This window comes from Erinaceus europaeus, chromosome 1, assembly GCF_950295315.1.
Source record: "Erinaceus europaeus chromosome 1, mEriEur2.1, whole genome shotgun sequence".
NCBI lineage: Eukaryota > Metazoa > Chordata > Mammalia > Eulipotyphla > Erinaceidae > Erinaceus > Erinaceus europaeus.
The window spans coordinates 106428525-106451489 of NC_080162.1; the positions used below are offsets into that span (position 1 = coordinate 106428525).

The 22965-nt window shown below is 48.1% G+C and overlaps 1 protein-coding gene across 4 annotated transcripts in view; it reads left to right on the forward strand.

Annotated features, from left to right (window-relative positions):
- Positions 1–22965, forward strand: part of SYNDIG1 (synapse differentiation inducing 1) — a 160529-nt gene that overhangs the window by 104168 nt on the left and 33396 nt on the right. For 3 of the 4 annotated variants that reach the window (XM_007535613.3, XM_060192512.1, XM_060192525.1), the window contains one exon: positions 8404–8541. The exons of the other annotated variant lie outside the window; for it this stretch is intronic. In XM_007535613.3, the coding sequence (XP_007535675.1) occupies positions 8404–8541 (138 nt within the window). The remainder of the gene's footprint in view (positions 1–8403; positions 8542–22965) is intronic. 4 annotated transcript variants of the gene reach the window in all.

Genomic DNA, 22965 nt, shown 5'->3' on the forward strand with positions numbered 1-22965 from the left:
GCCTTGTAGTGGGTACCTCTCCCTCAGGACTGCTCATAAAAAGCTATGTCCCCCATTTATTTCCTGGAAACTTGATCCATGAAGAATAAGCTATGGCTTGCTCAGGACTCTTCATGGGTAGGGTGGGGCACCTTTCTCCATTCACTTCACAATTCTCTTCTCTTCTCTTCTCTTCTCTTCTTTCTCTCTCTCTCTCTCTCTCGCTCTCTCTCTCCCCCCCTCTCTCTGCCAGCCTTGTGTTTGCACAGTGCTCACTCCCAGCCACCCCAGGACCTTTGTACATGCTCTCCCAGGTCCTTTCCTGGCAAAAGGTCTTCAGCAGGGACTCACTGTTTCTTCCCAAAATCTAAAGTCCCATGTACAACATACTTATATCCACATCACGAAGAAATAAACATGAGAGTGAACTAGTAATATAACTACTAAAATGCATGGATTCTTGCTATGCCCAGGTCAGTTTTACCAGACTTGAATTGTGTTATATTTTATCACTTTATAGGGGAAGGGGGGTAATGGTTTCTAGCACACATGATACATTTTATGATCTTCCTGTGACTGGTGTTTGCAAAACACTCTCACCCCAACATCATTCTGCACCAGGACCCCAACACCACAAGCCTCCTCCTTGCCCTTCCTTCCTAGAGTCCTTTGCTTTGGTGTAATATACCAAATCCAATCAAAGTTCTGCTTTGTGTTTCCCCTTCTGTCCTTATTTCTCAACTTCTGCCCATGAGTGGAATCATCCCATATTCACCCTTCTGTTTCTGGCTTATTTTACTTAATATGATTCCTTCAGGCTGTATCCAAGATGAGGGGAAGAAGGTGAATTCATCATTTTTAATAGCTGTATAGTATTCCATTGTGTATATAGACCACAACTTGCTCAGCCACTCATCTACTGTTGGACACCTGGTGGGTTGCTTCCAGGTTTGGGCTATTACAAATTATGCTGCTATGAATATAGGTATACACAGATCTTTTGGGATGAGTGTGTTTGGGTTTTTTTGGATGCTATTTTATATGAGGTCATAGAAGATTTTACCTAGTTCTGTGTTTGAAAGCACACAGCATACACTGATTCTTCACATCTATTCTTTTGTCAGTGGGAGAGGTTTATCCACCAGGGTGTCTATGTTCTTTGTGTCCCCTCTTGGCATCCCATCCCAGATCTCAGGGACTGTCCTTGCTCCTTACAGTGAGTCTCTGTCTGAGGCTTTGAGGGTGCTCCCCCAGGGTTCTGCATCAAATACTCCTAGCCTCCCACTATTGTCACCATACAGAAGATGGCCCAGATCCCATTCTCTGCCTTCCTGAGGACCCTAGGGACCTGAAATTGTACCACAAAGTGTGAATATCCTCTGCTGCCATGAACAGCTCCCACCCAACAACTGTCAGGAGGCCCTTCCTTCCAGGGACTGGTCTGGGGCACCCTCACTAGGGCTCTGTGAGGACCAGGTGAGATTGGCAGCAGGTGCCCACAGAGGGCCTGGACTGGGTAGTGTGCCTTCCACCAGCTGAGCCCCTGACCATACCCACTGCTCTTCACTGCCAGCATTTCCTGTGTTACCTTTCAAGGAAACCAGCACCCAGCCCTGTGCCTAAGACCAGCTGCTCTGTAGCACTGAGCAATAGCTCACCAGATAGGGTGCCCACATTATTACCTGTGGCCCAGGTCCCAGCCCAGCCCCACAAGGAAGGTGCCATGGCCTTGAGGAAGTGCTGCTACTAGAGTTTTTCTGTCTCTGATGAGCATGTCCATCCAAGAGCAGTGAAACTATGCATTATTGAGGCCCCAGCTCCACAGAGAAGGAGGAAAAGCAGGGGAAGGAGGAAGATGAGGAGGGGGAAAAAGAAGGGGAGGAGGAAGAGAAAGAGGAGGGGGAGAGAAGGAGAAGGAAAAGAAAGAAGGGGAGGGGAAGAAAGGATGAAGAGGAGAAAGAGGAGGAGAAGGAAGAAGAGGGGGAGAAGGAGAAAAAGGAGGCAGAGAAAGAGGTAGAAAGAGGGGAGAAGAAAATGGAGGAGAAAGAGGGGAGGAGGAGTATAAAGAAGGAAAGAAAATGCAAGATCTCAGGGGAGTCGGGCTGTAGCGCAGCGGGTTAAGCGCAGGTGGTGCAAAGCACAAGGACCGGCGTAAGGATCCCGGTTCGAACCCCGGCTCCCCACCTGCAGGGGAGTCGCTTCACAGGCGGTGAAGCAGGTCTGCAGGTGTCTGTCTTTCTCTCCCCCTCTCTGTCTTCCCCTCCTCTCTCTATTTCTCTCTGTCCTATCCAACAACGACAACAACAATAATAACTACAACAACAACAACAACAAAAAAAGAAAATGCAAGATCTCCTTCTAGGAACAGCCAAAGCAAGGTGGCTCTCTCAAAGGTATTTTCCGAGGTTGTCTCAGGAGCCCTGAGTTCTGCCAGTCCACAGGAAAGTCGAGCTGAGGTCCCAGGCTGATGAAAAAGCACACCTCTAGCTGAGTCTGGGGTAGCGGCTCACACCTCTGGTGTCCCACGTCCCCTATGACCCCCTCCACAGGCCCCGGGGACTCAGCAGGGCCTGCCAGCTGAGGGCTCTCACTGAGTTCTGCATGCCAGGTGCTGCTTCAGGAACATCCCAGGTCCCTAAGGCCACAGCCACGCCACCCTCCGATGATAGTGGGACACTTTCCAGACAGAGGATGAACCTGCACTTTGTCTGGGACGAGTAGCTCTCAGCAGCAGAGAAATTTTGCTGCTAGGCATGGCTGGAGGTGCAGAGGCCAGAACCCTTTCCTTGACTCCCTTCCAGCAGCCTGCTGTCTGCCCCAGGTAGCAGAGTCCTTTAAAAAAGAAATTTAGGGGGGCTGAGCAGTATCACACTTGGCTAAGTGCATGTTTTACCATGCACAAGGACATATGTTTAAGTCCTCAGCCCCCACCCACAGGTGGGAGCTTCACAAGTGATGAAGCAATGCTGCAGGTGTATCTATCTATCCGTCTATCTACCTATATCTATCCCCCTCCCCTCTCTGTCCAATAAAATAAAATAAATTTAATTAAATTTAAAAATATATATAAAACAAGAGGGCGGGGAGGGGTGGGGCCACAACAAAAAAGAGGGCTAGGTGATGGCATACCCAGTTAAGTTCACATGTTACCATGTGCAAAGACCCAGGTTTGAGCCCCCACTCCCCACCTGCAAGGGTGACATGTCACAAGTGGTGAAGCAGGTATCTGTGTGTGTGTGTCTGTGTGTGTGTATCTCCCTTCCCCCCTCTCAGTTTCTCTCTTTCCTATCCAATTAAAAAAAAAAATAGGAAAAAAGAAAAGGCCACTAGGAGTGGTGGATTTGTAGTGTTGGCAATAACCCTTCTTCTTCTTCTAGCGTTTGCCCTTCTTCCGTAGCCAGTCAACAGCATCAGGTTGAGCCTGATGTAAAGTTTCAAGACCTCCTTTGAATCTGGAGAGGTGGCAGTCGTTGACTATGTGGGTCATAGTCTGTCTGTAGCCGCAGGGGCAGTTCGGGTCGTCTCTGGCTCCCCAGCGATTGAACATAGTGGCGCACAGGCCATGGCCTGTTCGATAACGATTGAGGAGGGCCCAATCCTAACGTGCTAGGTCAAAGCCGGGTTGACGCTTGCAGGGGTCTGTGATGAGGTGTTTGTTCTTTACCTCAGCTGACTGCCAGCTCTGTTTCCAAGAGACTGGAACAGAGAAGTTCAGTGTAGGCGTAGGGGACCAGATTGGGTGATGAGACGTCAAGCGTTGGACAGGGTGGGCGAAGATATCCGCGTATATTGGCAGGTCCGGTCGAGCGTAGACGTGGGAAATGAACTTAGATGATGCCGCATCCCGACGAATATCTGGTGGGGTGATGTTGCTAAGAACTGGCAGCCATGGAACCGGGGTGGAACGGATGGTTCCAGAAATTATCCTCATGGAGGAATATAATTTGGAATCGACCAAGTGGACATGGGGGCTACGGAACCATACTGGGGCACAGTATTCTGCAGTGGAATAGCATAATGCCAGAGATGATGATCGTAGTGTGGAAGCGCTCGCGCCCCATGAGGAGCTGGCCAGTCTTGCAATGATGTGATTCCTCGCGCCCACCTTTGCTGCAGTAACCCTGATGGCAGAGAAAACATATATATATATGAAATAATATATAAAAGAAAAGAAAGGTAATCAGGGGTCTCCAATGAACCGAGACCACTGAGCAGGAGCAGTTTGAATGACATACTGCAGAGGCAGGAGTAGACTTCAAGGAATGAAGATAAACAGCACTGTCCCCTGGCATTACTACAGAGCGTGGTTTCTGCTTTTGTGCAGGTAACATGTGTTTACTTTGCAGTTCTGTGAACAAGTGTCCTAGTTACTTGCAACCATCTACTCAGACAGTCCCCGATGCTAGCAGAAAGCTTCCAGAAGAGAAAGGCAAACCCTCAGGAGACCACCAGGGCTGCCCAGTGCAGGGCTGTGAGAGGCTTGCCTGTGTGGACATACCATAAATCAGGGGCCATGGGCCTGGACCTGGGGCAGATTTATTCCAGAAAATGCAGGACATTTGTGTTGTATTTGATTTCCTTCTGAGTTAACTTGATTTTCCCCCCATCTTCAAAAAAAAAAAACTCATATTTTATGTTCTTAATCAAATCATTGTCTCCTTAAAATGCCTCTTTCCTCAAGGAATATTTGACTGTGTATGGAATATTGAACTAGATAATACCAGGAAGAAAGAAAAGTTTGCTGTTGAGAGACGTGTTAACTTCCCAGTCTTCAAACTATTTCTTTCCTTTTTTAGTTGAGAGCCATTTACTTGACAAACATTTGCCTGAAAGCTTGAAGAAATGGGCCTGGGTGGGTGCAGGCAGCTGTGAGGACCTCCACACGTTGTGTTCTTCACATAGACCCAGGCCCACTCCTGGCCTCTAGCAGACCCTCAGTGGGTAACAAGTGACAGGGCCCTGCATCCTCATAGGCTCTGCGATGCCCCTCCCCCAAAGCAAGTGGAGAAGAGCTGCTTGGCCATTCATTGCTTGGACTTGAGGGGGATTTTCTCCATTTCGTCTTTTTTTCTATTAATTAGTTAATTTATTTTTACCAGATCCCTGCTCAGCTCTGGCTTATGGTAGTGCTAGGGATCGAACCTGGGACCTCTGGTGCCTCCAGCATGAGAGTCTATAGAACCATTGTGCTATCTCTCCATTCCAGATAGTCCCAATTTCCAGAAGCACAAATGATGCATAGATGTTACTGGGGAAGAAAAGAAAGGTGGAGAGGGAGAAAGAGAGAGAGTTTCAGTTAGAAGTGCACCTGCTTAAGCACATAAGTTAGCAGACCTGTTCATTGTCCTTCCAAAACCAGCACTCCAGGGTTATTGCTGGGGCTCGGTGCCAGCACTATGAGTCCACTGCTCCTGGAGGCTATTTTTTCTCATTTTGTTGCCCTTGTTGTTGTCCTTGTGGTTGTTATTGTTATTGTTGTTGGATAGGACAGAGAGAAATTGAGAGAGGAGGAGAGAAAGATAGACACTTGCAGACCTGCTTCACCTCTTGTGAAGTGACCCCCCTGCCCCCGCAGGTGGGGAGCTGGGGGCTCAAACAGGGATCCTTACACCGATCCTTGCACTTTGCGCCATGTGTACTTAACCCGCTGTGCTACTGCCCAGCCCCCGAGTAATTTATTCTTAAGAGCAAGAGAGATCTAGTGGCCTAGGCTCACAGCAGATAGAATAGAGCAGACATGGACATGGACCTCAGAAGGGGATTCCTCACTTCCCAGGCTCACTGCAGAGAGAGTGAAGGAGACACAAACATCAGAAGGGGCTTCCTTACTGCCTGTGCTCACTGCAAAACGAGTGAGAACAGATACAGACCTCAGAAGTGCCTTCCTCACTTCCCAGGCTCACTGCAGAGAGAGTGAAGGAGACACAAACATCAGAAGGGGCTTCCTCCTGCCGGGCTGCCTGCAGACTCTTCTGAAATTAGTGAAATATGCTTCTCACATGTTCCAGTCTCATGACCCATGAAGATGATCTTTGAGGGCTGTCATTGAGGCTTCCCCACTCTGGACCAACTTGTTCAGACAGAGAGAGCTGTGTAGAGAGACAACACAACAGCGAGGCTTGGACTTGAACCTGGGTCCAGCACATGGAAAACTGGGGGGAACTTCCCGGGAGGAAGTTCTTACAACTCCTTCCCCCACCACTACCACCACCACCACATAAAGAAGTTTTTTAAAAACAGCTACAGTGGAAAGTTAAGAGGTGACTCACCTGGTGAAGTTCATGGTTACCATGTGGAAAGACCTAGATTCCAGTCCCCCGCCAGCAGGTGGTTGTGTCTGCAGAAGCTTCAAGAGCAGCAGCCAGTGCAGTTGTGCCTCTCCTCTCTTTCTGTCTCTCCTTTATGTCTCTCTGTGTCTCATTCTTTCTGGGAAAGAAGTCCACTAAGAGTGGAGCAAAGTAGATGCAGAACCCTGCAGTCACACTGGTGGGAGAGCAAAGAAACAGCTAGTCCAAGTGAGGAGACCAGGGTGTCATGGGCTGTGGGCATCCTCTGGGCTGGGCTCATTGATGCAGGCAGTGTCTCCAGTAAGTATCCTCTGCCCTGCCTGGTGGTGGCAGATGTTGGCAACCCACAGCCACTCAGACCCATGGAGCTCCTGCTGATGTAGCAAGAACCTAAAAAGAGCTGGGCTGTTTGGGTCTGCCCTGTAATTTGTTTGATTTTTTTAAATCTATCTTCATTCCAATGATCAGTTTATTTCAGTACTATGTAGCCACAATTTAGCAATTTCCAGAATATGTTTCTCTTAGGCCTTTAAATAAAAATCTGTGATGACTGAGGAGGAGTGCCTTGAAATGCAAATCTTTGCTTCTTGGAGACTGTGGTGAAGAGCTAAGTACATCCCAGGGCTGAGGAGACAACCCAGTGGCTCTGCAAAAGACTCTCATGCCTGAGGCTCTGAGGTCCCAGGTTTAATCCCCAGTGCTACCATGAGCCAGAGCTAAGCAGAGCTCTGGCAAAATAAATAATATAGGCAAACTCCGAAGCCAAGAGTTACTACTGCCAGCTGGGGAGGGAAGAGGGAGAAGAAGAGTAGGGGGAAAGAGGGAAGCAGAGAGGGAAGAGAGATGAGAAGTGAGAGGGGAGAGGTGGGAAAGGGAGAGGGAGAGCTTAGGGCTGCTCTCTGTGTGTGGGGTCCCACCTGTGGCTTCAGGGCACTCACTGTGTACTGCAGGGCACCCATTCACACAATCCCTTTGCACAGTGGGTACTCAGCAGCCAGTATCCCTGACAGTCTAACACCTACCAGACTAAACAGACTAGTCAAGAGCAAGGTCAGTGGGGCCTGTGGTGGCACACCTGGTTGAGTTACATCCCCAGGGAGTCCAATGTCCACTTACTGTCTCTCTCTGAGTGTGTCAGCTGCGTGGCTTTGCAAAAAAAAAAAAAAAAAAGCAAATCATCCTATTCCCTGAGCAGGAAAGAAGACTACTGCTGATCTTCCCCGCCGCCACCACCACTTTATTGGGGGGGGGGGGGCGGTATACAGCACAGTTGTTGGCACATGGGTACAATTTCTCATCTCCCCATGACAGGTGTCTACAGAACACTCTCTTCCCCAGCGTGGTTCCTTTCCACCATGATGCACCAGGGCCCCAGAGCCCAGCATCCCATCCTCTCCCTCTTTTCCCAGAGTGCTTTGGTGCAACTCACCACAGCCAGCCCTGAATGAGAGCCTTCTTTATCATCTTTCTCTTTCCCACTAGCTGTTCTCACTCAACATGAAGAGCCCTGGTCTTTAGACAGAAATATGTGGCTTGTGTGCAGCCAGACCTGCTGGGGTCCAGACTCGCTGGGCTCTGGAAACAGAGCCACTGAGCACATGGGTCTGTGATTTGGGCAAAGGAGTCCGACATGGGCCTTTGTCAAGTGGAAAGACAAATAAAGATCATAATAGCATGTATTTCCAGGGTCTCTTGTCCTATTATCCAGTTGCCTTGGGCATATAAAACTGCAAACTAAAACAAGACAAAAGGAAAGAAGAGTTGGGGGAGAGAGGGAGGCAGAGAGGGCAGGGAGATGAGAAGTAAGAGAGGAGAGGTGGGAGAGGGAGAGGGAGAGTAGAGCTTCTCTGTATGTGGGGGGTCCCCGCCCTGTGGCTTCAGGCTGCTCAGCTCCCTGAGCTGATGGGGCACAGGCTGTGCCTGAGTCCCCTTGTGCAGTGAGACTGTTCAACCCTGAAGGTCTGTGAGATCCCAGCTTCTTTGGGGTCCTGTCAGCAGTGGATGGAGTCAGGTTCCCTGCTTCTTGCCAAACAGTGGGGCTGGGGTACTGGAGTGATAGCTGCTACCATCCTCTGGGAGGCCCTGTGTACCCTATGGAGATCCCTGTCCCTACCATTCACCCCCTTTCTGTCCACAGAGCGACTACTCGAGCGACACAGAGAGCGAGGATAACTTCCTCATGATGCCGCCACGGGACCACCTGGGCCTCAGCGTCTTCTCCATGCTCTGCTGCTTCTGGCCGCTGGGCATCGCTGCTTTCTACCTGTCCCACGAGGTGAGCCAATGCCACTGGGAGGGTCTCCACTTAGTCTGCTTGGGGTGCCAGGCCACCCAGGGGCTCAGGCAGCTTGGGGTACAGGCCATCAGGAGTTCATGAGCCATACCTCTCAGTCTGGGAGCGGGGAATTAGTCTGTGGCCCCTGGGCAAGGCAGGAAATGTTCTGGAATAGGGCTGTAGGTCAGAGGCTGGCATCTGTCGGGAAGGCAGACAGCAAGCCGACATCTGAGAGCACTGGGGTTCACCAGAGGGACTGATCTGAGGATGGGGAACCCCAGGAGGGCTCACTTGATGCTGGGGAGTCCTAGGAGGGCTGACCACACAGCCTCCCAGGGCACTAGCTCTGGGTGCAGGATGGTCATAGGTCCATCATGCTGGCATGCCACAGGCAGGAGTGAGCCCCTACCCACCCCAGTCAATGCAAAGTGCCCTGAGGAAGCTGTCCCTCATAGGGAGCCCCTGTGCCTGGGCAAGTTACCCACAGCATCTGTCTGAAAGATCGTCCTCATGGCCATGATTGCAGAGCCTGGCATTTAGATTCTTTCTCTGAAAGCAGTTGTATTCCCTACACTGTAACAGCCTCTTAATCTCAGCCCTGAGTGTTGGTGACACTTAATGCCTCTGGTGATAAAGAGGACTCCTGCTTATTCCACAGCCAGGGAAGCCATGGAGGCGTCTGGCCCCAATTTTCTGAGACACAGAGTATGTGTTTTGGGGACCTTTCTTGTTGGAAGAAGAGGGTCTCCTATGGAGGTCCTGGATCTCACCCCCCTTTATGCTATGAGGGGGACAGGAAGGTCCCGTATGGGGGTCCTGGATTTTACTACCTCTTTGTGCTTGTGAGGGGAACATTCAGGTCCACTATGGGGATCCTGGGTCTCACCCCCACTTTGTGCTATGAGGGGTCAGAAGGGCCCCCTATGGGGGGTTCTGGGTCTCAGCCCCCTTTGCACTGTGCTGTGAAATGGACAGAGGCCATCTGTGGGGGTTCTGGGTCTCATCCCCCCTTTGTGCTGTGAAGGAAATATGTAGGTCTCCTATGGGGGGTCCTGGGTCTCAGACCGCCCCCTTTGCACTGTGCTGTGAGGAGTCAGGAGGGTCCCTTATGGGGTTCCTGGGTCTCACTCCCCCTTTGTGCTATGAGGGGTCCGGAGGGTCCTCTTTGCGGGGGGGGGGGGGGTCCTGGATCTCATCTCCACTTTGTGCTATGAGAGGGACAGGAAGGTCCCCTGTGGGGGTCCTAATGTCTCATACACACAGCCCTTTGCATTCTGCTTTAAGAGGTCCCCTGGAGAGGTTCTGGGTCTTGGTGTCCTGTGCCTCAGTGTTCAGTCCACAGATGGTATTGGCTGGGCAGGCTGGGGAGTAGAGTGTGAATAAGTTCCTGCAAGGCCCATAGCACACAAGGCATGTGGCCACACTCTGCTGAGGAGAGTTGCTGGACACCGAGAGTCCCAAGGTGAAGGCAGCAGCAGGGAGGCTCAGGGCCTTGACTCTGGCAGATTGTGCAGCAAGAAAGGGCTTACTGGGTCTAACCAGGGGGGTGTGGTCACAGCACAGGTAACATGGGTAGCTCTGTAAACTCCCGCTGGCTGCCACCCCATACTAAACAGGGCACACTTGGCTTCTCAGAGCCCACTGCATGGACACCCCAAAATATTAATGTGAACACTGTCAAATCCCAAACAAAGCTCCAAGCAGAGTCTCTGGGGACATGGCCTGGGAACCTGCATTGGAGTAAGCCCTCCCTCTACTTCCAAATAGTGCCCTCACAGAAATGAAATAGTCGTCAGCAAGGTGACTGCTGTGAGCTAGCCAACGCTCACACTTCCTCTTGCTGCATCTTTGCACTGAATCCAAAAATGAGAAAATGACCATTCCTGTTTCAGGAATGGATAAACTGTAGTCTGAAGAGATGATGCAAATTTTGATAGTTCTCATCCTTAAAAAGTCAAGCTTCATGCCCTAAAATGTTGAATTTTATCCATCTGCAAATGAGCATAGAGGTGCAGACTGGCTTTGAAGCCCCCAGTCCCCCAGCCAGTGGATTGCAGTGCAACCTGAGAAGAGACCCTTCTTGGCTGGGATGGAGCTTGGTGGTAAAGTGCTCACTGAGAGACAGAGAGAGATAAGGAGAGAACGAGAGAGACAGACAGACCCATTCCAGACAGACTGTGCCCTTGCCCAGGCACAGCCTGCAGTGGGAGGCTAGACACCCACCCCTGGGTCTGGAGGTCTAGGGCCTAGGCCTGGGTCTGGCCAGGGGCTGTCCACTCTGAATCTGCAGCAGAAGATGCTGAGCTCTGATGATGGCTTGATCTCGTTTTATCTCATAAAATGTGTTCTTTTTCCTCTGTGAATTGCAGCATCACTGTGATAATTAAATGATAAAGAGGTATTAAGAATCAGGTGATGAATTTTATTAACAGCAACAGCAAAAGAATTGGACAAACTAAGGGAGGGAGATTATCTCTTTTCAATCCTAAAAATAAGAAGGGGGGCAACCCAGTGAATGACAGTGTCCTCGGAATATTGACTCACTCTGTGTGCTGAGTACTGTGAAGCTGCAGATCCCAGGCACAGCACACACAGAGCAGAGAGGGCCCTGGAACCCTCCCCAACCCCAACCACAGAGGCTTGGGGAGGCCTGTTCCATTGACCTGGGAACCAGAGCAGCAGTCCTGTAAGGTGAGTGTGGGCCTATGGAGTACTGGGAGTGGGGCCTGCGGGATATTGGAGAGTTCTAGCTTGTTGAGCATCACAGTTATTTTTGTGAAGAGATGCTGGCCAGAAGGGTAGCTCAGTCAGCAGAAGTCAGTACTTGTAGGACTGGGCCCCAAGTTTGATCACTGGCACCATATATGCTGGAGTAATAGTCTGTTGTGATACCTCTTTCTCTCTCTCTCTCTCTCTCTCTCTCTCATTATTAAATGAATAAATGGGTGACTAGTTTCACTGACACAGTGTCCAGGGTAGATGAAGCATGAACCTGATTTTATTATTATTTATTTATTGGAGATAGATGAAAATATAGAGAGCATGGGGAGATACGGAAAGAGAGAGAGACCCCCTGGCACTGCGTCACTGCTCATGAAGTCTCCCTCTGGTGGTGGAGACCAGGGGCTTGAACCTGAGTCCTTGTGCATTGTAATGTGTGTTCTACCAGACGCCATTTGGCCCCTTGAGCCTGCTTTTACTCATGAACCCCCAGGTAGAGAAGGCGTATAGGAGTCTGCAGTCCTATCCTCCTGGGTTCCCAGTGAGGAAAAATGTCTCTGGCTTCAGCTCCCAGGAACATGCCCATCCTGTGCCTTTTGACTCCACTGGGACCAGATCGCAGGAGACTCCAGGGGAGGACAGGCAATCCTGAGTGTGTATCCAGTGAGACACACTAAAGCTACTTGTCCCTTCTCTTGAATTTGACTTTCTCCAGCAGAGTATAAATACTAGTCAAGTGCATTGCAGGCTGTCACCTTTTTCTTCTAAGTGACTGAAAATGCTGCAAAGGAGAGAAACAATTAGGAGATTTTGGTGTGAAAACCTATCACTCAGGCAAGCTCTGGCAGAACACCTGAGGGACCCTGGCGCTGATCCAGAGGGACCGAGTTCTGTCCCACCTCCTTCATTATCACTGGGAAGAGCAATACTAACTGTGTGTGGCTGGAATAAACTCAGTGGTTCTGGCCCTCCTCATACCTAGCTTCTTGATTCCCTCATTGCTCTTTGGATTTGCCTTGTCGTACCACAGACACTTTTTAATGCTGTATTGTGGAGTGAACTAGGATCTCATACATGTGTAAGCCTGCTGAACTGCCTGTTACCTGGAAAGAGCCCATATTGTGCCAGAGTCACTACAAAAACAGCATGCTTCTCAGAGGCAGTGGAGACCTGGTTTCCTCAGACTGTCTAAGAAGTCATTTGCTGGATTCTGCTTTCACCATCGAAGCCTGGAGATCAAACACTGTGTGCTATGAAAGAGGCAGGTGCAGGCACTGGAACTTGAGGATTTGTCCCCTCTTTTGGTTTCTTTGCTTTTTCTCATGGCTGACTCTTTTCAGAGACAGAAAGAAAGAAAGGAGGACAGGGAGGAGGGAAGAAGGAAGGAAGGAAGGAAGGAAGGAAGGAAGGAAGGAAGGAAGGAAGGAAGGAAAGAAGGAAGGAGAAAAAGACACCACAGCACCAAAAAAATCCCACAATGCAGTAAGGGTCAGTCTTATATACCTGGCTAGGCAGCACACTATCTAAGTGATCTGTCTTGCCAACCCCCAACCCAGAGTGTAGTGGGGGGGGGGGGTTGGGGGGACATTAGTGCTGACTGACAAGACTGAATGTACTTAGTCACTTCAGTACTCACCAGATGTGTGTTTCCACACCTAACCAGCATCCAGATGTCAGCTTACCTACCCAAATCCACTGGGTCCCCTCCCTCCCTCCTTTCTTTCCCCTCTAGCTTCTCACTTTGGTAACCTTTCAAAAAATGATTTATTTTGGTAGGCTTATTCCTAGCTTTTTTTTCTTTTTGTCTCCAGGGTTATTGCTGGGGCTTGGTGCCTGCACTATGAATCCACTACTCCTGGAGGCTATTTTTTCCCCTTTTGTTGTCATTGTTGTTGTTATTGTTGTTGTTGTTGTTGTTGTCATTGCTGTCATTGTTGGATAGGACAGAGAGAAATGGAGAGAGGAAGGAGAAGACAGAGAGGGAGAAAGAAAGATAGACAACTGCTGACCTGTTTCACCACTTGTGAAGCGACCCCCTGCAGGTGGGGAGCCAAGGAGTAGAACCCCGGATCCTTATGCCAGTCTTTGTGTTTCGCACCACATGCGCTTAAACTGCTGCACTACTGCCCGGCTTCTATTCCTACCTATTTTATTCTTTTTATCGTTATAGTGAATGGGACTGAGTTTTGGATTTCTTCTTCTGACTTAGTGTTTTACATAAAGGAATGCCAGCAAGTTCTGTCTGTTTATTTTATAGCCTGACACCTTACTATATTGCCTGATAATTTCCAAAAGCTCCCTGCTGGATTCTTCAGGTTTTTCTATGTATACTATCATATCATCTGCAAATAGTGACAGTTTGACTTTTCTTCCATTCAGTACCCCTTTAATTCCTGATTGCTATGGTAAGAACCTCCAACACTATGTTGAATAGTAATGGTGATGGTGAGCAGCCCTGTGTAGTATCTGATCTGAGGGGGAATGCTTCCAGTTTTTCACCACTGAGTATGATGCTGGCTGCAGGCATATGGACTTTAGTAGGTGAAGGAATTTCCCACCTACCCCCATTTTTGGTAGTGTTTTGGTCATGAAAGGATGTTGGCTTTTTGTCAAAAGCTTTCTCTATATCTATTGATATAATCATGTGGTTTTTGGCTTTTCTTTTATTGATGTAATGGGTCACATTGATTGACTTATATATATTGAACCAGCCTTTATTAAGTTTTGGTAGCAATGTTATACTAGTTGTGAAGATATCTTTTTCTATTCTTAGAAAGTTTGTAGGAAATTGAGATTATTTATTTGTTAAAACTTTGGTAGTACTCATTAATGGGAGTTGTGTCTGGAACTTTCTTTCATGAAGATTTTGTTTTGAACAATTTTTTAAGTTTTTTTTAAAATCTTTTGTTTTTTTATTTTTTAAATCTTTTGTTTATTGTTATAGTGATAGATGGGAGATGGGGGGCACCACAGCACTGAAACTTCCTTCATTGTGGTGGGGGTCAGGCTTCAACTTGGGTTGCATATATAGCAAAACAGCACACTATCCAAGTGAGCTATTCTGCCAGTCCTGAGCAATTTTTAAATTTTATTTATTCATTTGTTTTATGAGAGAGACACCAGAATATTGTTCTATACTATATTAGGTCAGGGATCAAGCTCAGGGCTTCACACCTGCAGGCCAGCTCCCTAGGAACATTGGAGGATTTCAGTTACTTTATTGAAGATTTAATGTCTTGAAATTGCATTTTGGCAATTTTTTTTTTCTAGAATTTTGTCAAATTATAATGTTTTTTAGTTTTTTTATATGAATTTGGACCCCTTTTATTTGTTTTTATGTAAATAGAAAGTCAGATAAAGACAGATGTAAATACCTCCAAAAAAGAACATTGTTATTCTTGATATAATAGATTCTTATTAGTAATATTTCATATTGTCAGTAATTTTTTCTCTAAGTCCTTTTTACACATTGCCCCACATTCCTTCCTGCACAGGTGAACTCCACCTTGAATAAGTTGCCTTCGTCTACAAAACATTCTTTTGCATTTCCTTAAGTATGGATCTGCGATTGTTCAGTGCACCCTTTTTTGTGTTATTAGACATAGCTTTCTATTACTTTTTGCCCTTCAGGTAGTCTCAGGAGGTATAGGATTCTGACTGACAGTTCCCTCATTAGTTGTGTTCAAACTTCTAATAAAAGTATATGCTGAACTGTATATTTTTTTATTTGACGGTTCTAGAAATCCTGTGCTTCCTCTTTCTCACATCAGCTATCACTCACTTTGCAATTTCCAACCTGCCAAGATTTTCAAGCTTTGTGGTTTCCTTGAACATAGCAAAGGTAGTTTATAGTTGTGCCTGATAATTGCAATGCCCAGAGCCCCTGAGACTCTTTTTTCCTCTTTGTTCTCACTCATGATGCATTTTCTTGCATATTTATTGCCTGCCGGTCATTGTCTAAGAAGGAAGTATTCATAGAAATGTTGTGAGGATTAGTGTGACGCCACCTTTCATCAAATAGATGATTGATTGCTTTGCTTTTCGCACGAGACTGGGGAGCAAAGAAACCAGGACCACCTTTGACCGAGCTCAAGTGTGGAGTTGCTGTAAGTCAGGCTGCAGCTAGGTAGGACTGACAGACTTCCGCTTCAGCTGTTTCCTTTAGTCTGGCCCTGAGTGCTGCCCTGTGCTGGGGAGTGGTCACCCCCAGGTGCTGCCTTATGGTGGGGAGTGGTTTGCCAGCCTCTCTCTCAGTGGGCTTCCTGCCACATTCAGTTCTAAGTCCTCCTCCTCCTGAGGGCCGATGATCCCTCACTTTCTTTTCTTTCTGAAGCATTTGAAAGTATTCGCCAATATTTTTTTCAAGTCCTTTAATGAAAGGTTTATCTGTTTCTCTCATGAGAAAGAGAGGCTGGAACCCCATGCAGTGCCAGGGACCAAACCCTTATCCTTAGGCCTGAGTTCTGTCGCTAAGCCTCTTCCCAAGCCACCCTGGGGCTTCTGTTGTTTTTCTTCCCCAGGGCCACACCTTTCCAGGCACACCTCTCCAGATAAAAAAGGGGAGCACTGCAGAGAGGCTCCCCCCACATCCCATAACTGCAGTGCCCCTGCACAGGGAGCTCAGCCTGGGTGAGGCATGTACAGAGCAGGCCACCTCCCAGCTGAACTGTCTCATAGCCCCATGCTCAGGAATTTTAAGCTGTTTTCTGCAGAACGATTGCCATTTTGCATTTCTCTCTTTCCTTAATGGCTTATACAGAAACTATCCCTTTCATCCTGGGAATTTTGTTTAAATGTGAAAACCGTAGGACTTGGTTGACAAAATCGTTCTTTGTCACTCACAGAAATCCACGCTAATTCTGCACACAGTGCCATGAAGGTTGACAGGGTGTGTGGACAGGACAGGACAGGACAGAGGCCGTATACTATTCATTCATGCTGAGAGGAGGGAGTACCACAGTGTGAATGGTACAAAGAACCACTAAGCAAGGTAGTGGAGGTACTGTCTATGTGCTGGCTGCCTCTGTGTCTGATGCAATGCTTTGCACACCTGTGATGGGCTTGTTTGCTTAAGACAATGCACTTGTGGCTTACAACTACAGTATCACCTGTGTGCACTCAGACAGAATTAGTGGTGGCAGAGATGAAATCAAGTCACCAAATAGTGTTTTGGCCTGTGGGCACCAAGCCCCCCCCCCCCCACAGACACACACACAAGACCTCTGGGTGACAGCACCAATCCTCCCAAGATTCCAGGAGGACAATGCCAGTCCTCCCACTCATAGCTGCTGCTCCAGGAAGGATGGGGTGCAGTCAGTGGCAAGTTGAGGGTGGCTGCCAGGAGTTATTAAAGCTCTGTTCCTTCTGTTTCTGCATCGTGGTGGAAACAATAAAGGCATCAGAACATCTGCAGGCTCTAGCAGACTCAGAGTCAGCACAGGACTCAACTCCCAAAGTCACAGGTTATCTAAGGCAGGGTAGAGGTGACCTGAGTCAGTAAGGTGACAGCCAGAGCCTTCAGTCTGTGCTAGGATGGAGCTAAAGACTGACCCAGCCCCAGAAGTGGGGGGAGGGGATGGGGGATGGGGAAGAGAGTGCAGGGAAGGGAAGGGAAGGGAAGGGAAGGGAAGGGAAGGGAAGGGAAGGGAAGGGAAGGTGAGGGAAGGGAAGGCAAGGAAAAGGAAAAGGAAAAGGAAAAGGAAAAGGAAAAGGGAATCTTAGTGTAGGAGGATCTAGCAGGAGACTGGGGTGGGATGGATTATGGTCCACCTTGGCTTGGTGGGGAGAGGCTGAGAGGGGTGTTGCCTCAGGGAAAAAGTGAATCACTCCCATTTTAGCCTCATGCTGCAGGATTCTATGTGTCAGAGCACGAGATTTGCAGGCCTGAAGCCCCAGAACCCAGCAACATACTCTCAGGTTTTATATCTCTCAATAAAAAAAAAAAACTTTAAAAAATAAATAAAATCCATGCTGAAATAAGTGTGTGGGGAGCAGTATAAGCCCAGGCCTTGAAAGTAAACCAGAGTCTTATCTGTTAGCATCACTTTTAGCCTGAGGATGAAAGCCTGGAGGAGACTGGAGAGAAGAGCAGTGAGGAGACATGGTCTTACATGGACACATCTACAGACAGGAAAGTCCTTCCATAAAGAAGCAAGCAAACAGATGCACTTGTCAGGAGCTGGGGGGGTCTCTGGACACCTGCTGTCCACCCTCCGTCCAGTCAGCCAGGACCGCCAGCACAGGCAGGTTTTGAGCGCCATAGTTAGTGAACTGGGGCTCTTTCTAACATGGCCAACAAGAATGCTCCAGGTGTTTTCAGAAGCTGTTTCCTGCCTGTTTTTCTCCCCACTTATCTCAGTGAAACAAACCAGCATTTGGATGTTCTTGTGCCTAGACCTTGTCACAAAGACAGTCTTTGGAGATGTTTGTCCCTCTTCCATTTCCAGATAGAAATCTGGACCGAACCATTGGGGAGAGCAGTCTAGAGAACTCTCAGAAGGCTAGAAGTAGACCTACCCTATGACCCTGCAATTCCTCTCCTGGAGATATATCCCCCCCCAAAAAAAAAAAAACAGCCATTCAAAAAGATCTGTGTATACCTATGTTCATAGAAGCATAATCTGTAATAGCCAAAACCTGGAAGCAACCCAGCTGTCCAATAACAGATGAGTGGCTGAGCAAGTTGTGATCTATATAGACAGTGGAATACTACTCAACTATTAAAAATGGCGAATTCACCTTCTTCACCTCATCTTGGATAAAGCTTGAAGGAATCATGTTAAGTGAGGTAAGCCAAAAAGAGAAGGATGAATATGGGATAATCTCACTCGTAGACAAAAGTTGAAAATTAGGGGGAATCCGGCAGTAGCACAGTAGATTAAGCGCACATGTAGCAAAGCGCAAGGACCGGTTAAGATCCCGGTCTGAGCCCCTGGCTCCCCACCTGCAGGGCAGTCGCTTCACAGGCCGTGAAGCAGGTCTGCAGGTGCCTATCTTTCTCTCCCCCCTTCTCTTTCTTACCCTCCCCTTCCATTTCTCTCTGTCCTATACAACAACAACGACATCAATAACAACAATAGCTACAACAACAATAAAAAACAAGGGCAACTAAAAGGAAATAATTTTTTTTAAGTTTTAAAAAAAAAGAAAAGAAAAATAGGAACAGAGGGGAAAACACAAAAGCAAAAAATGGACTGGAGTTGGTGTATTGCACCAAAGTAAAGGACTCTGGGGGAGGGGGAAGTGTTCAGGACCTATAACATGATGGCAGAGGAGGACCTAGTGGGGGGTTAGAGTGTTGTGTGGAAAACTGAGAAATGTTACATATGTACCAACTACTGTATTTTACTGTCAGCTGTAAAGTATTAATCCCTCCTAATAAAGAAAAGAAAGAAAGCTGGACACTCATCTGGTCTGCACACTGGTGGTGGTGTTTGAAGTAATGCACCTGTCTTGGAATTATTGTCTCTCATGTTCTTTACAGTCTTCCACATTTGTCCTCATGGTCAATGGAATCCTACCACCAAGTACATCTGTAGACACTCACAAACTCAGAATCAGAGACTGCAAAATGTGCTTTATTTTTCTAATTATTTTATTATGGTGAATAGACAGAAATGGGGTAAGAGAGTGGGAGGGAGAGGGAGAGAGGGAGATACCTGTAACCCATCCCACTGCTTATGAGGCCTCCCCTCTGCAGGTGGGGACCTGAGATTCAAACCCAGATCCTTGCTTATGGTGACTTACGCACTTTCCCTCTTGTGCCACTGCTTGGACCCTTAGACTCTGACTTTCGAGTCATGAGTTATCTGAGGTAGCAGACAGAGACAGGCTCCCTGCTTCATCGAGGTGCCTGCTGATGTCCAAGAATCTGTGGGATGGGGGAAGGCCTGGCAGAGGAGGCCCAGCTTAGGAGATGGAGGCTGTAGTAACAGGCAGGATGGGAAGGCTGCAACAGGCCCCTCAGCCCCCAGGGTGAGTGACATGCACGGTCAGGGTATGGGGAGGGCACTTCTGGGGCCCACCAGAAGCGGCTAAGCTCAGCATCAGAGCCAGCTTTGTGCATGAGAAGGTTCATCTAGCATTCCTGGAGGGCCGAGCTCAGCACATCACATGGGTCTGTTTCAGCTCATGTCCAGAAGGTGTGTGATGGTAGTTCAAGGGTCAGCAAAGGGCCTCCTTCTCCCTCCCTCCCTCCTTCCCTCCCTTCCTCCTCTCTCCACTCTCCCTCCTCCTCTATCTCCATATGCTTAATATGCTGATTGGTGGTGCTTCTGAGTGCTGTTTTGCAACGCCTTGCTTTAAGCAAGTCCATATAAATATTAATGAGCTGTTGCAGCCAAGACAAATCAGATTTTTGATCTATTCTCCCCCTTCAAGAATCCATGCTAGAGTTCAGCTACTGATTGTAACTTGTTTGGTTGTGTAAATGAGCAAAGGCGCCATGTCTACTTTGTTCCCGGGAGTGTACCTGGCAGATATTTTTTTCTGTGATAGGTGATGCATTTTCTCCGTGATTAGTATCTTGATTATTTTTTGAATAATCTTTGATTATTCGCCTGTAACTGAGAAACCTGCACATCTGTTGTCCAAGAGCAGAGCCCGTGTGGCACCTATACATTCCGACTCTGGGGTTTAAATTGTCACCTATTAGATTTTATGATCTTCCATCTGGCTCTGAGGCACACCTTGAATTGCATTTCCAAGTGTGTGACCTTTTTGGTTATGGCGGATGCGTCTAAAGCTCTGAGGACAGAGCCTGCCTTGCCTCTAGAGCAGACTTGTCTGTGGTTCTGTGGCATCTCCTTGAAGATCAAGGCCCTCCACACAGAGAACAACACACGCTCAAGTCCGGAAGCCCTGGCTATGTGTGGTGGCCTCCAGCCTCTGGCTGCCTCCATGGCCATGCTAGTGAGTGCAGAATCCAGCCTGCTCAGAGCCCGGGACATGGGCACCAGAGTCACTGCAGGGATGCTAACTGAGAGCTCAGGGAGCCTGGACTGGATCTCGGGGCTCTGGGAGTTGGGGTGTGTGGCTGTGCGTGGGCTGTCTAAGAGAGTCCCTGCCCCAGCCTTCAGGGACAAGTGACAAGCTCATCTCACTGCTGACAGTGTGAGTCCCCCACTGTGCTCAGGGGATGATGATAGCAGGGGTCTTTGCTGGCTAGTGTGCTGACCCAGTCCCACACGCCCACTCAGGAAGCTCGTGGTGAGTCACTGGCTAATGAGTGAGTTAGAGAGCTTTGGGGGACTCTGGGTCCATCTTTACCGCCTCACTTTAATTTGATGGTGCTTTGTTTTTTTAAATATTTTATTTATTGTTATTATTTATTTATTAGAGACAGAGAAATCAAGAGGGGAGGAAAGATAGAGATGGAGAAGGGAGAGAAACAGGGAGAGAGATGGGGCCAAGTGGTGGTATACCTGGTTAAGTGCACACATTACAGTGCACCAGGACCTGGGTACAACCCCCCGGTCACCACTTACAGGGCGAAAGCTTCACAAGCAGTGAGGCAGGTCTACAGGTATCTCTGTTTTTCTTTCTCCCTATCTCCCTCTTCCCTCCAAATTTCTCTCTGCCCTATTAAATAAAGCTTTAAAAGAGAGGGGGTGGGGGGAAAAATAGGGAGAGAGAAACAGAGAGGTACCTGCAGCCCTGCTTCACTGCTTATGAAGTGTCCCCCCACCACCACTGCAGGTGTGGACCAGGGATTTGAACCCAGGTCCTTGCTTATGGTGACATGTGTGCTTGACCAGGTTCAGTGGCAGACAGGCATGTCTTTCTCCCTGACAAAGACCTCTTACTGGTGCCTCACCAGACAGACTGTGTAGGCACATAGACAATGCCTGTTTCCTTGCCATCTGCACTTCCATCTTAAATCATGGAACAAGAGAAGGTGGTCCTGCCTGTCCACTCTGGGGGTGGCTGCTCCAGGCAGTGCCCCTCTTTTCTTGCTTGCTTGTTTTGATTTGGCATTTTCTGGTACCTTGGGAGTCTCTCTTGAGATCCAACCCAGTATAACAAATGCTAAGTTTAGAGCTCAAAAAATCCCCTGGAGTATAATATGTCCTGTGCTGACCCAAAGGGATTCTGTTTATTATTATTATTATTATTATTATTATTATTATTATTATTATTATTTATGAAATGGAAATAGTGACAAGACCATAGGATAAGAGGGGTACAATTCCACACAATTTCTATCACCAGAGTTCCATATCCCATCCCTCTCTTGAAAGCTTTCCTATTCTATATCCCTCTGGGAGCATGGACCCAGGATCATCATAGGGTGCAGAAGGTGGAAGGTCTGGCTTCTGTAATTGCTTCCCTGGTGAACATGGGCATTGACCGGTGGATCTATACCCCCAGCCTGTCTTTCTCTTTCCCTAGTGGGGCAGAGCTCTGGGAAGGTGGAGCTCTAGGACACATGGGTGAGGTCATCTGCCCAGGGACGTCAGCTTGGCGTCACAGTAGCATCTGCAACTTGGTGGCTGAAAAAGCATTAAGATATAAAGCAGAAATTGTTAAATAATAAGGAACCTAAAGGCAAGAATATAACAGATGAGATTTGCGGTCTCCATTTTGGAAAAAGTTAGTAGGTTTATTTTAGGTATATTCCAGGGCACCCATGACCTCACAGGTTTTTTCCTGAGCCCGACAGCTAACATGCAGGTAGACCAAAGGTATTGTCTGGGGCGATGGTGTCAGAGTTGGAAAAAGAACTAGAAAGCTTCTATTTTATTCATCTTGCTTTTTGTTTGTTTGTTTGTTTGCCTTTGATTTTTAGTTTTATATAGATTTTTTTCAGGCACTAGAAATAGAAAGGTGAGAGGTCAGAGCAGCACCCTAGCCATGTTAATGAGCTTGCAGCCTCTTGTCAAAGATCTCTGAGATTTAGCTATTTTTAAATTTTCATTTATTTATCCATTTGTTGACTTAGTTTTCATTGTCTTGGCTTTCCTACTCTAGAGTGATTTTTTCCAAAGAGATATCAAGAGAGAGAGAGACAGACAGACAGACAGAGAGTGATCAAGAGAGAGAGACTACAGCATCAAAGTTTCCCCCGGTGTGGTGGGGGATGGAGGAGTGAGCCTTGGTCTTGCATATGGCAAAAGCAGACACCCCCCCCCCCAGCTGAGCTATCTGCCCACCACATCTGTTATTTTAATGAGAGAAAGAGAGAGGAACACTGCTCAGCTCTGGCATCTGTGGAGTTAGGACCCACCTGGGCCTTTGCTTCACCTTTCAGGGCACTCTGCTTATTCTGTCCAACCATGTGTCGGAGAGCAGAGTCTTTGAAACACAGCTGCAGAGTGTGTCTACACTGGCCTGTGTCTACACAAGGCAGCATTAGATCACAGCAACACTTCCATGCACAGATCGGGTGTGTCAAGTCCCAGGGACCCAGCTTGGAGCTTGCAATGGAGTGCTGCAGGGTCAGTCACCTCAAAAATAATTTAAAGATTAGTGTTCAAGCCCCATGCCCTTGGGTGATGTACCTTCAGATTGCCATGCAGCCTGGGAAGGGCCTGGAGAAACATCCATCTCAGCAGGGCTGCACCAGCCGAAAGCAGTGCAGGCTGAAGGCATGTCAGTGAAATCTCCCTGCAGCCCAGGTCAGCCATAGGCTCTGGGGGCCTCTGTCCCATCTGCCCCTCAGGGCCTATCACCACTGCACTCCTTCAGAGAACTCCAAGCTTTGGG